The sequence below is a fragment of the Mizuhopecten yessoensis genome, unplaced genomic scaffold, assembly GCF_002113885.1.
Source record: "Mizuhopecten yessoensis strain PY_sf001 unplaced genomic scaffold, ASM211388v2 scaffold8065, whole genome shotgun sequence".
Taxonomy (NCBI): Eukaryota; Metazoa; Mollusca; class Bivalvia; order Pectinida; family Pectinidae; genus Mizuhopecten; species Mizuhopecten yessoensis.
In genome coordinates, this window is record NW_018407361.1 from 274670 (window position 1) to 287047 (window position 12378).

Genomic DNA, 12378 nt, shown 5'->3' on the forward strand with positions numbered 1-12378 from the left:
TTATTATCTCGCCCATAGTTAACAAGCTCTACTGGACATTTGTCTTAAGAAGGTAACAAAGCACACCTTGTTCTCGTCATTGGAATGTCCAATCATCACTGGTTAACCAATAAATAAAGATGGAAGACAAATATTCAACCATTAAACCTTTTAATATATTAAAAATAAATATACGCATACTTTGTTCAAAACGCAAAAGTAACAAAACAACGGTCAAATCCTTTAAAGTTCCCACTTAAGAGAAATGCGGGCCAACAGGTGGTATCAGTAAGACCAGTTGGGTCATTATCTGAAGGGAGCGATAAGATAGGACTTTCCCACTGTCGGGAATGTGGGCGGCAGGTGGTATCAGTAAGACCAGCTGGGTCATTATCTGAAGGGAGCGGTAAGATAGGACTTTCCCACAGTCGGGAATGTGGGCGGCAGTCCGCCTGTGTAGATGTCATCTTGATATATCATTGTGTCCTGTCGTCCGTACTGCGAGCCCGGCTGAGCGATGTCCATATAGTTACCGCTATACCCGCCCATCGATAGGTGGCTGGCTACGGCTGTAACACAAAAGCTGATTGGTAAAAAGTGAAAGACACAATCTGTAACATATACGTTAATTGGTCAAAGGCAATAATCATTGTTGTCGTCATTTTAAGACGAATGTCAATAATGGATAAAAACAATGTCTTGCAATTATTGCATTTGAAATACTAAGGCCTATCAAAAGGTAATAACAGTGAAAATTTGTCATATGATCTGTCCATGAATATAACAACTCGTAATATGTTTTCAATAATTTCAGATCAGATAATTTATCTTGCTTTATTTCCCATATTCCACTTATTAGTGAATTATTAGTATTGAACAAACCTTGGAGATTGTCATGGGTAGGCCGGTAGTGGTAACTCCGAGAGGATTCGAACCGTGACCTGTTTAAAGCGTCCTGGTAGTGTCCACTAGGTATAAAGGAACTCTTATTGTAAGTATCGTAGGTGGATGGGAACTTATTGTAGCTGTATGGATAAGTGTCATGAATGGCAGCGTGTGTTCTTCCATCCGTCCAGTATGAACTCATGGGCTGTTGAACATTATTATTAAATGGTACTGATCCAAACGCTTGTGCGTGGGTATCACTGAACGAGGCAATCCTGGTGGTTGCTAAAGAGGACGCACCATTCACGTAATCTCCGTACGAACCGTGGATGCCGTACTGCGGCAGATATGTAGGCCTGTCGTACGGCCCTGTGTTAATGGAAGGGTAAGGCTTCAGAGGAGACAGCGGCAGTGATGCATGAGCCACATTTGACCGACAAGTGTCATCTGTTATTGAGAAATGAGACGATTCGCGGTTATTAGGTGTCGGTCTGCTAAACGCTGTTATATTAGAAGGCGTGTAGACTTCAGGAACATCCGGTTGATTTTCGTCAGCTGCCGTAGAGGGTTCTCCTTCATCTGATTCAGAATATAAAATAACGTTTTAAACAAAATGATAATTACCAGCTGTATTTGATAAATGCAAAAGCAAACGTTTTCCCTTGTTTAATACCATCCCTCAATGTGAATACGTGAGTAACGAATAGGACATCGAAGTTGGAATACGAACCGCTTATGTTAAACTAATGGTCCATTGCGTTAAAGGTATTTTTCGCCCCCAGCAGTTAAATGGATTATACATTACTTAATGCAGTATCCACACTTAGTTGTACGTTAACAATATCTTTCTCAATACATGACAAGATGTAATACATGTTAAATAAATCTCTCAAATACCCGTTGCATCAAAATGATCCTCGTTCATCTTCTCCTTTTTGTTGTGTCGGTTGTGATGAGATTTTGTCGAGGGTGTTCTAACTTTTGCATTCATGTTGATTTCTTCTGTAAAACATATAAAATATGCCAAGCTTATAGTGTTGCCAATATATTTAAGCATTGAGAGGAAACACAACACTTTGTTGTACTATAACACGCAAACAATGTTTTAGCGGTGAAGCTCCATTGAAACAACATTAAGCGATATATTTATAGTAACAAAAAGCATGTTGTCGAACAACCTTTCGTTGTTGATTTTCTGTGTCAATATCCCCAACATTCCAAGGACTGATGCAGTAGCATTATTATAAGTATAAACTTTACCTGCATTTTTCATGTGTCGTTGTACATTTCGTTGTAGTATATCCTCCTTAGCCTGGTCTTGCTGTGTTTCCATCACTAAGAAAACGTACTCGTCGAACATCATGTGGACCAGGTGAAATACTCCTATAAGATATGTTAATGTATCTGTATGTCTCTGCTTTACACAAGTATACTAAGTTCTACGCACATTTCAGGTAATCGTTTTGTACTTAACCCTAACTTTTCAGTATGACCCTACATGTATACTGTTCTGCGGTTTTCCCCCCCATTCAATTGTCATTCCGATTCATTACACCATTTTTTCAAAAACGTTTGAAAATAGTTTCAGAAGAATGTGATTTTTTTTTTTTTTGTAGAAAGGGGAACATTTTAATAAGTAAACTAATATATTTGTGGAATNGGTGAGTGAGTGGACGTTTATGTTGTTGTTGTTTTATATATCAATAAAACTTGCGAAAAAATAAAAAAGAAAAGAAAAAAAGGGCCATAATGATGATGGTGTTGATGATTGAGTTTAAATAATGGTGCAGATGATGAGTGTTATACTTAAACACGAGTAGTTTTAATTGTTTGTGCGAGTGTATGTACATGTATATGTCACGTTGATGTATGAAAAAAAGGCTTGAACAATAAAATCAATCATGCCAAACAAATAGTTATTTGGTGTTTTTTTTAGTTTTTTTTTTTAAATTTGAAGTATGTAGTTCAATATTGGTTGATACTACTAGCTTAATAAATGCGTTACATCAATGCGCATCAGCAAACGTCTTATAGGAACATTAAAATACATTCCACAGGAGAGAAGCATTGAAGATAAGTAACATCAAATCATAGATAAAAAATTACTCACCGAAGCTGGCCGCACTTCTCAGTGTAAGATCTCGCATGAACAGAGAACCGAATATTGCCCATTGCAGCAGGAATTTGGACGCCCTCTCACGAAACTTTTTCCCGTTGTCCTTCTTTGGCTGAAACAAACAGATATATGGAAATAGAAGTGATGGCAATAGTGCATTAACAGCAATAAGTCGTACTATTCCATGGTGTCATTCAAACATCCTGTTAAATCTTGTGATTTATCAATTTTATACTATTTTATAACATGTTTTAGAAAACATTTCTTGAAAAATCAGAAGTTCTGTTCCCGTTGACGTACCTGTAGTACACACTTGTCTATGATAGTGTCCATCCATTCCGTAAAGGCCTCTATTGGAGCTTGTTTACTCAACAAACTTTGAAATTCTTCGTAAACTAAAAACAAACAAACAATCGAATCTGAAGACATTTAATAAAATATGACATTTATGTAGCATGATGGTAATTTGATCGAATTACAAGTTAACTTACAGTACTGAAATGCTACCGTTTTTCAACTAATTTCATGAATTCATTGAGGTCGAAATGATATCAGAAGATTGCGTTTATAGACAGTTTACAGGTAAGGGGAGGAAACCCACACATATCCAATATTGCTTTCAAATAATTGATTATCAATTCAACGTTACACAATCATCGTATATATCGTATCACATACTTGGTTATCAATCCAACGTTACACAATCGTCGTATATATCATATCACATACTTGGTTATTGAAAATAAGTCACATTAATCAAGTTATCATCTGTAACCATGGAAATTGAAATGCAAAATTAATGGTTTACATATTTCATAAGCAATATATATCATTAACTGATAACGAAAATACCACAATGCTATGGTTATAGATTAAAAAATTGGAAACTCACATTCCATTATGTCGTCTTTGAACGTAGATGCGGTTGATGGCTCTATGAAGCCCGCTCTGCAACAAATCTCTGTAAAATTGATATCCGTGACGTCATCAATTATCTGATTGACTACGTCATGATTAAGGAGAGCCGTCCTCGCCGTCTGAAAAAAAGTCACATTTTTGCTGTAAACACATTTCCTTTGTAATTGATAAAATGAGTCCCAGGAATGTTTATATTTCATTAGAATACTAAATAGAATGACAGATGAAAAAAGGTAATAATTCTTAATAACATAAATTGTTCTTTGAAAAAAATAGTCAAATAGATAAATACACCTTAAAAGATATAATGTGTTATCATCATTCAACATATAGTGGCAAAAGAACAACAAAAACAAAAACAAACAAACGAAACGAAACACGACAAAAACAATATAGGAATGTAATGTATTACTGCGACGTAAACCAGGACTTAAACTACAAACAGTCATTCCAACAATTCCTCTCTCTCGACAGTTATCTATATCATTGCGGTAGTGTATTCCACTTACCTGCGCCAGGTGCACAAAGGATGTTTGGCGGACAATACTCTGAATAAACCCTTTTACCACTGAAGAAGTAAAAGGATGCAAATAGTTAAGGGATATGATAAAAATAGTATTAAATTTAGTTCAGTTATTTAATATGTAAAACATGTAGTAATATTTATCATTCGAAAACCCATAGTACGCTTTCGACAAATATTAATCAACTACGACTGAAAAGAAATTATTCATAAGGTAGATGTTGTTCCTTAATGTAAAAATGGCAGATGTCGGGGGAGCATTATCCCCCCTTTTAGGAACTCTCGACAACAATATGTAATGAATGATATTAATGGATTGAATTACGCTAGCTGCTGCTAGGTAATCTGTTTTTGGTTGATTTTAACCAAGTCTTTTCTGAAGATATTTAGATATTTATATCAGAAGCCTTGGAATATTGACATTATATACGTTATATTGATCAGAACATAATACGACGTAACATTGGTCTATTCTACACACCTTCAAGTTTCTTTTGGCGAAGACCTTCTGGAATGTTGTCTAGGGCGTTATCTAGCCAGTGAGGTAGTCGTTTTACAAACAGCTTTATCTCCGACCCTAAACTGTCAATAAAAACAACTCTGTCAAAGACTTACAACAATCACACGATCTAAGGTGATGCAGTTTTGGATTAGTGGATGGAATTTTTGCTAATGAATGTCTAAGACAAACTCCCAGATTTGTTCTATTTTTATGTATTGCTTCCCTCCAGCCCTCTCCTGTTGGTAATGTTATAAGTGTTTTAATAATATTTTGTTCGTCACTACTGTACACAGCAAACACTGAACTAAGTACACATATTTGATGTAACATTATTTTGCGTTTCATTTAAAGTGTATATCTATATAAGAATTATGGTTAAAATGGCAATCGATGTTTTAAGGAAAAAATTCTTTCTCTAATTAAGCTATAGTATACACTGTCGTTATTGCATACTGTCACTATTTTAACGATTAGTAACACATATTTACCTGTCTGGGAGGTCCTGTATCGTGGACGGGATCAATACGTCTACCAGTACCTAACCCGAAATAAATACACAGTAACTTAACAACATCGGATACTGGGATAAAGTTCGTCCAATTAACTTAATACAACAATTTGTATATATTGTACTTCAATATCCTTTCTATATTACTAACTTTCACGAAACGTGTTGGACTGTTTAATATCGATACTGCACTCTGACATGTGTTGATACCGGTGAATGAATAGTTACACTTATATATATAACATAATGCAATCAGTTATAATTTTCTACAATTAGTAACAATTTTATAAGTGCAACAGATTCATCCACAATTTACTTGAAGTATAGTTATATTAGATTTGTAGAATAAAACCCTCAGGATTGTCTTTGCTACGCTACACTTAAACAGCAGTTTACAGAATTGTGAAAAATCGTTAAAATTGATAGATGATGCAGTCCGATGTCCCCTTCCTCGTTGATTATAATGTGTTACTTAAATATTTTATTACTTTGTACAGACTATCATAAGTAAAGACAATGGCAAAGGATATTTTCCTATTTGTTGTTGCAGTACAAATCACTGATTAGATAAGAAAATAGTAAAGTCTTCTAATGTTTTAAGCTATTTCATAGCTTTTGCGTCTTTTAGTCAGCCATTTCCAAACATAAATGATCTTCATCATTTGATATTACACAGTTGCCTTTCAGTGTATAACGTTGACAGTTTTAACACTGCACAGTACGGAACTCTGCTTAAACAGACCGTTCAAACGGTACAGAAGCTATCAAGTACATCAAATTATATACTGACCGTCCAAACGGCTCTTTAACCTATCAAGTACAGCATAGTGCATATCATAGAGTTTCAGTACAGTATTTCTGTCAAGACACTGGACATTTAATTCGTCATTAGCAATATATACTAACCTTGTATAATATAGAATCGCACAAACCAACGATGTCTACTATCATGTCGGCATCTAGTAAATGTATAAGGTGTTCAGGCATTCCTTGCCAGAAATGAAGCAGGAAATTCTGTACCTGAAAAATAGCAAAGGTGAAGGTATATGAACCAACAATGGATTGCTTTACCTGATGCTACTTTAAGCCGAGAACATTATAAACGAATGTTCTACCTTTCCTACTTTGTGTGGCGACATAAAAAAAGTCGAGCTTGTACTAAACGCTTCGACAGTCATAATTGCAAAACATTTCGGACAAGGGGAGTTTGGATTTTGAAATGCTTGATGGCCCCTTACAATGTACATGTACCAAATAAGACAACACTAATGGCGCAAGGTGCCATTTAATCAGCCAAGCGTACTTGTCATTTCAGAGGTCTTTACAGTAAAAAAGAAATAACGCATACGCTTACCACGATGTTTATTTTCCAAATAAAAATTCTGTTCCCTGATAGTTGTAAAATAAAACAACAATGTATCACTTCTTTTGTCTATACTGTCATTACGGAACAAAATGCGCAAAGCATTTTCATATTTCTCTAGTATTTTTATTCTTTAGTTTGACCACCGTATTACTTATAATTATTGTACTTAAACTGTAGACAAAATCAGCAGCTAAAATAGTTAAAAACATGTGCTGTACCTACGGCGAAACGGCATAACCAACGGAAACATGATGGGTATTCAATTAGATCGTCCAAACGTAGTTTTAAAGTATGTAACTATGTTTAAATATTTACAATGAAGAGATATAAATACATTTGTATGTTAAGCAATAAGTAGATACCACGTTTGCAAATTTATATTATATAAAAAAATGAAGCACAGTCAGAATACAGGACAAGTGTGAAGTGATTGACTATAGAAATGATCATACATTTACTTATTTGTTTTCAAATGTGTAAAGTAAAGGTGATGTTTTCTTGACGATTACTCCTTTGTTGTTATTGTTATCTATCATTAATAAGAGTTCTTTATTATGAATCGCTCCTTAAAATAAGGAAACGATTAACATAAACGTAAAAATCAAATATCTTGTGAAAATTTTAATGAAATGTAGACTCATTGCACGTCAAGTTAATTTCCTCTAATTGTAAAGGGTAATAAACCAATGATTTATATGATTACGCATTACATCACTTCCAATATAGAGTTACGCTATGATATTTTATATGATAAAGGTAGAGACATCTCAGTGAATACGATTTACAATGTTCGATATGTTGTTGTTATCTTGTGTTACAATCGTCACTGGTCAACTGACCTCCTCAAAGTTAGCGCTGATCACCGTGTCTAAGATCCTTTGGCAGTGGGTTCGGTACATCATGATAAATGTTTGCATCTGTGGAAAGAATGTAACAACTATTGGCTAAAGAGTTACAAAACAAGGTAATCACACAAAGCAATCTCGTGCAAAAGAACAAATTAGAATCATAAACAAACATTATTGTAAATATATAATTGTAATTAACATACAATAATGATGTGTCTTGCTACCATGATAATAAAATAAAATATTTTTTAGTCATATTGATACCTTTTCTCGTGTAATGTTCTCAGGTAAAATCAAATTGTTTGCATCAGGAAATTCCGGAAGCAGTGTCCCTGTCTTTGAGCTCAGAGAGTATTTCCTATTTGAACCCTGTAAATTAAACAATAACAATGTGTTTTTACGTTTATCTTTTATTCCCCGGTATATGAATGCGCATATTTCATAATATGCGAAATATTTAACAGTCCATTTACAAAAATAATGTATGCATGCGTTACAATGTGTCTCCAACCCTCCATAAAAGTTTGTTTGTATCGATTACAATATTTCTGCACTTTAACCCTTATATCTATAAACAGTGGTGGAATTGTTACCATCTTTCACTTATTACACGTCATATTTTACTATCTACAGGCATAACCATATATAACTTATCCTTCATATCTATATGAATGTCTGATTGCATCACAATATGTTAAACCTCCAACCTTGTTATATGTATCGATTGATACGTATTCTACTGTCGTTAGGCATTGAAATATATACAGTATGACCTCTTACATTTTATATGTATACATGTCTGTATAAATGTCTATTTTTTTGTATATTCTCTAACCCTCCATTTGTGCTTGTAACATGCTGATCTATACTACAACTGATTATGAAAAATGTTTGTCGCCAATATAAAGCACTACAGAGTTGTAAATAGACAAATGTATGTACAAGTTTAATGTTTAAGTACTACAACGTTTTAACGGCAAACTACTTTCTACAACTTCAAAAGTACTGTACTACAACATTCAAATTGGCAGGCGTTTAAAATAAACACTTAACGTCCATATTTTAACAAGCAGTGGGACATAATATATAATACTATTGCTACAAATAAAATAAAATAAATATAGAAAAAAATAAAATAATCGCTGAACAAAGGCAAACAAAGTAAATATCTTTAGCATCAAACGGTCATTTCTGTTATTTAGGAATCATCAGACATAATAAAAGTCAAAAAGTGAAACAACTAAAGTGATCCCACATGTATTACACGTTCACAATTAAAAAAATTGTATCTTACAGAGCTTACAGTTTATGAGCGCGTGCTTACGTCCTAAGCTATATTCTATTATTTTTAAATCGTACATAAATACGCATATACAATTTATTATAAACAAATTATTAGATATATCAATATGTAATCGGTGTATAGATCAGAGTTTACTTTAACACTATCGAGCTACTTATACAGATTATACACACTATTTTCTGACTCCTTGTGGTAATATTTTTAGCGGATGAATATTGAGAAGCTTTGACACTTTCGAGCCGAAACGTACACAGCATTCCTCGGTGACATCGCCGTCACTCATGACACAGCTATGTCCATTGCACCCGGTGATCTAGGTCACTTAGATACGGTCGTGGCACTAGTTATCAAATCAGTACAAAAACGTCCGAAATATTTTAAAGTAATGACAAACATGTACGTTATTACACCAAAGAGGAGATAAAGGATAGTATGGACAATATTGTGCTAACATTCACAATCGTCTTTCTGGTGCCAAAGTTTTCATCATCAGAACTGAAAAGCGACGTTCAGTACAGCTTTATAATTAAAACAATAATTACATCAATATTGTACAACAATGCCTTTGCTATTTGTATAATTCATTATTACGTGTCAAAAGCATAGCTTTCGTTAATGGCAACAAGCTTTCGTGGTATAATTACATATTTTAGGGTGGGATAGTCACCGTATTTTTAGTCAATATTATTTGCATCTCATATATTGTTTACCACAACGTTACTCTGCTATAGAAATGTAACATGTATAACTGTATATCTTAGACAAGACAACATGGCTTTTGTGCAATACCGTTCAATATGCTTCCACGGAAGACAAAACTGACTTCAATATGAAATATTTCCTTTGTTTTAAGTAAATTCACCACAGGAAATAAGTAGTCACTATAAAGTCGGCTATCACAACGAGGTAAGTACACCAACATACCCTGTTTCTGGCACACATACCAAATGCATTCACAAACAACACACATGGAGGCATGTCCTTACATGACCTTAGCTGTTTATAGGACGTTAAACAATATATACCCAAACCAAATCAATAAGTTGTACGCTGCACAGAACCATATGAACGAATTCGGCCGGTAGTGCTACATATGTTAGGTTAACAAGAATTTTAATCCACGTTTACTGTGTTCCAATACTCTTAAAATACAGCAAAACAGGTGTCGTCAAAAATCCCTTTGGATTTTTATAAATGTACAACTACGTTTCTACGTTTCCTCCTCCATACTCTACTTCGTACCGTGAAGACAACAGAAGTAACACCTTTGCCGCCTATGTTATAATCAAAGGATCTATGAGTATAGCTCCCGATCTAAAACGACATATCCACATATTGCATGCTTATTAATACAGTATACCGCCTGTAAACGGTAACGTCAACGTTAAATATATGACATCACAGTATAATGAAGTAACAATCACCGGAAAGAAGGCTACTGGATTTGTTTTGTAACCTCGAGACAGAACGGGAATACTCCTATGTAATTATATGGTAAAACGAGAATTTTCTTTCTAGCTGAAAAAAAAGAAATGGGTTTTATCTAAAGAAAATAATTGCTGATAATATCGTTAAGTATTTCCACTGAGGAATTCCGCGAATGCACGTATTCATAACCTCTAAGGGATTTACAGTATTTTGAGAATATGTCTCCTTTGTCTGACTAAACTAACCATACCCGAGCACCTACGCCCTATCAACTAACCAGGATGCGTCATCCTGATCAATGGCCCCAGCTGGGCCGAATACTCGGGTGCCTCAGTAGTGAATCAACTTCAAACACAGCAGACAACTCTGTGTCTAAAGTACCCTTGGCCGTTCCTCTTTAATTGTCACACTTAGTGGAAAAACAAGAGGATGTTCACAAGCGATAAAAGTAAAAGAGGTCATCAACGATCACCTTGTTTACGGCAGTGGTAAATGTACAGGGGAATGTTTCCGTTACTGACTTAGTCAAAGATAAGGGGCCATGATAAACTAGATGGGAATACGTTGTATTTATACAGAGATTAAAACAAAGTTCAGAATCGTTAATTCACATCCTACTTTATATATGACTGGTACGATTTCTATACATCTGCATTACATTGACGTCCATGTTGATGCAGAACGTTTTAACTAAGTCCCATTTGTTTCAGTTGCAACACGCTAATCGCAATGTAATTCAATATTGCAGTCAAAATTATGTATATTGCAATAAATTAAATATAATACATTGATAAATTCAAACAGAATATTGCTTATATGAAAATCATAAAATCCACTATTTTTAAAGTAGTACATTTGATACATTAGTGTATACCCCCGTAGATTACATTTAGGCTATACATTTCATTTGTAATATATTAATTTACGATTGATGTTCTTTATATTCCTATTGTAATTTCAAAAGATGTAATTATCATATTTTCCTTGGTTTCAAATGACTGACATAGTGTACATGTATAACCGCGCTAGGCAGACCGCCTCTACAACGTTACACCTTTAGGTTTGAACAGATTAAATGGACGGCAGCAGATACACCTTGATCGATATCCACCTGGGTTTCCAAGCTATGCTCCCACTTCGGCCCTGTGTAACGCGCGTTATGTTTGCCTAACTGCTATATCCGTTCCTCCAATTTATCATATTCATCGACATAAGGGGTCTTATTTAAACAGAAAAATACTTGTTTCGCTTAGGGATGCTACAATGATCTAGCCGTGGTCGGGTTTGTCTAAGCCTCTAATACAGGAGATAGGTGGATCCTTTTAAAAAGTGAAAATCACAATACCTCTGTCTTTATCTTGATCCCAGAAAATCTGCAAAACGTAGGAAAATAGAGATCAAATAAGTTACGGGTTTATAAAGCATTAATCATGTCATAAATACCAAGGATTCACACGGTAAGATGCAAAATAAATTATCTCACTGCCTTTATTTATATATATTTCTAAGATAAATATTTGCAAATGTAGCTCATATCTTTGTAAATTGGCAAAGGTACAATTAATTTTAATCAGAGGTAAGTTAAACATGAATATCGATATTCGTTTGCTAACGACGTGCATTTCTATCTTTGTTAGTTGAAACAAAAGGAGATCATTTATCAGAATTCTAAAATTTACTGAACATTAAACAAAGAATATATGACAAACAATAAAAGTGTTAATAAACTTTTTTAGAAATATTGAAAGCAAGTTTAGTCGCAATAAACAATATTGTATATTCAAATTTCTCAACGATATCAAAGGTAACTCAAGTGGCATAAAGCCGTAAAGTGTAATTCCTCGAAACAAAACAGCTTCACATGCCATTCATTTATATGTAAAAGTCTATGACGACAGACTGATTGTCACAGTGTAATATGTAATAGTGTTTACCCTGAGATTGATTACTGATTATCACAGTGTAATATATAATAGTGTTATATTAGAGGCTGATAGGTAAT

The 12378-nt window shown here is 34.3% G+C and overlaps 1 protein-coding gene across 1 annotated transcript in view; it reads right to left on the reverse strand.

Moving 5' to 3' along the window:
* Positions 1-335: 335 nt before the first annotated feature.
* Positions 336-12378, reverse strand: part of LOC110454785 (DNA-binding protein RFX6-like) — a 34507-nt gene continuing 22464 nt past the window's right edge. The window contains exons 6-19 of the mRNA XM_021504490.1: positions 11722-11749; positions 7910-8014; positions 7637-7714; positions 6338-6451; positions 5412-5461; positions 4903-5003; positions 4408-4466; positions 3873-4017; positions 3281-3375; positions 2975-3092; positions 2125-2247; positions 1762-1866; positions 862-1443; positions 336-548 (exon numbers count right to left, since the gene is read on the reverse strand). Of these exons, the coding sequence (XP_021360165.1) occupies positions 370-548; positions 862-1443; positions 1762-1866; positions 2125-2247; positions 2975-3092; positions 3281-3375; positions 3873-4017; positions 4408-4466; positions 4903-5003; positions 5412-5461; positions 6338-6451; positions 7637-7714; positions 7910-8014; positions 11722-11749 (1882 nt within the window). The 3' untranslated portion in view covers positions 336-369. The remainder of the gene's footprint in view (positions 549-861; positions 1444-1761; positions 1867-2124; positions 2248-2974; positions 3093-3280; positions 3376-3872; positions 4018-4407; positions 4467-4902; positions 5004-5411; positions 5462-6337; positions 6452-7636; positions 7715-7909; positions 8015-11721; positions 11750-12378) is intronic.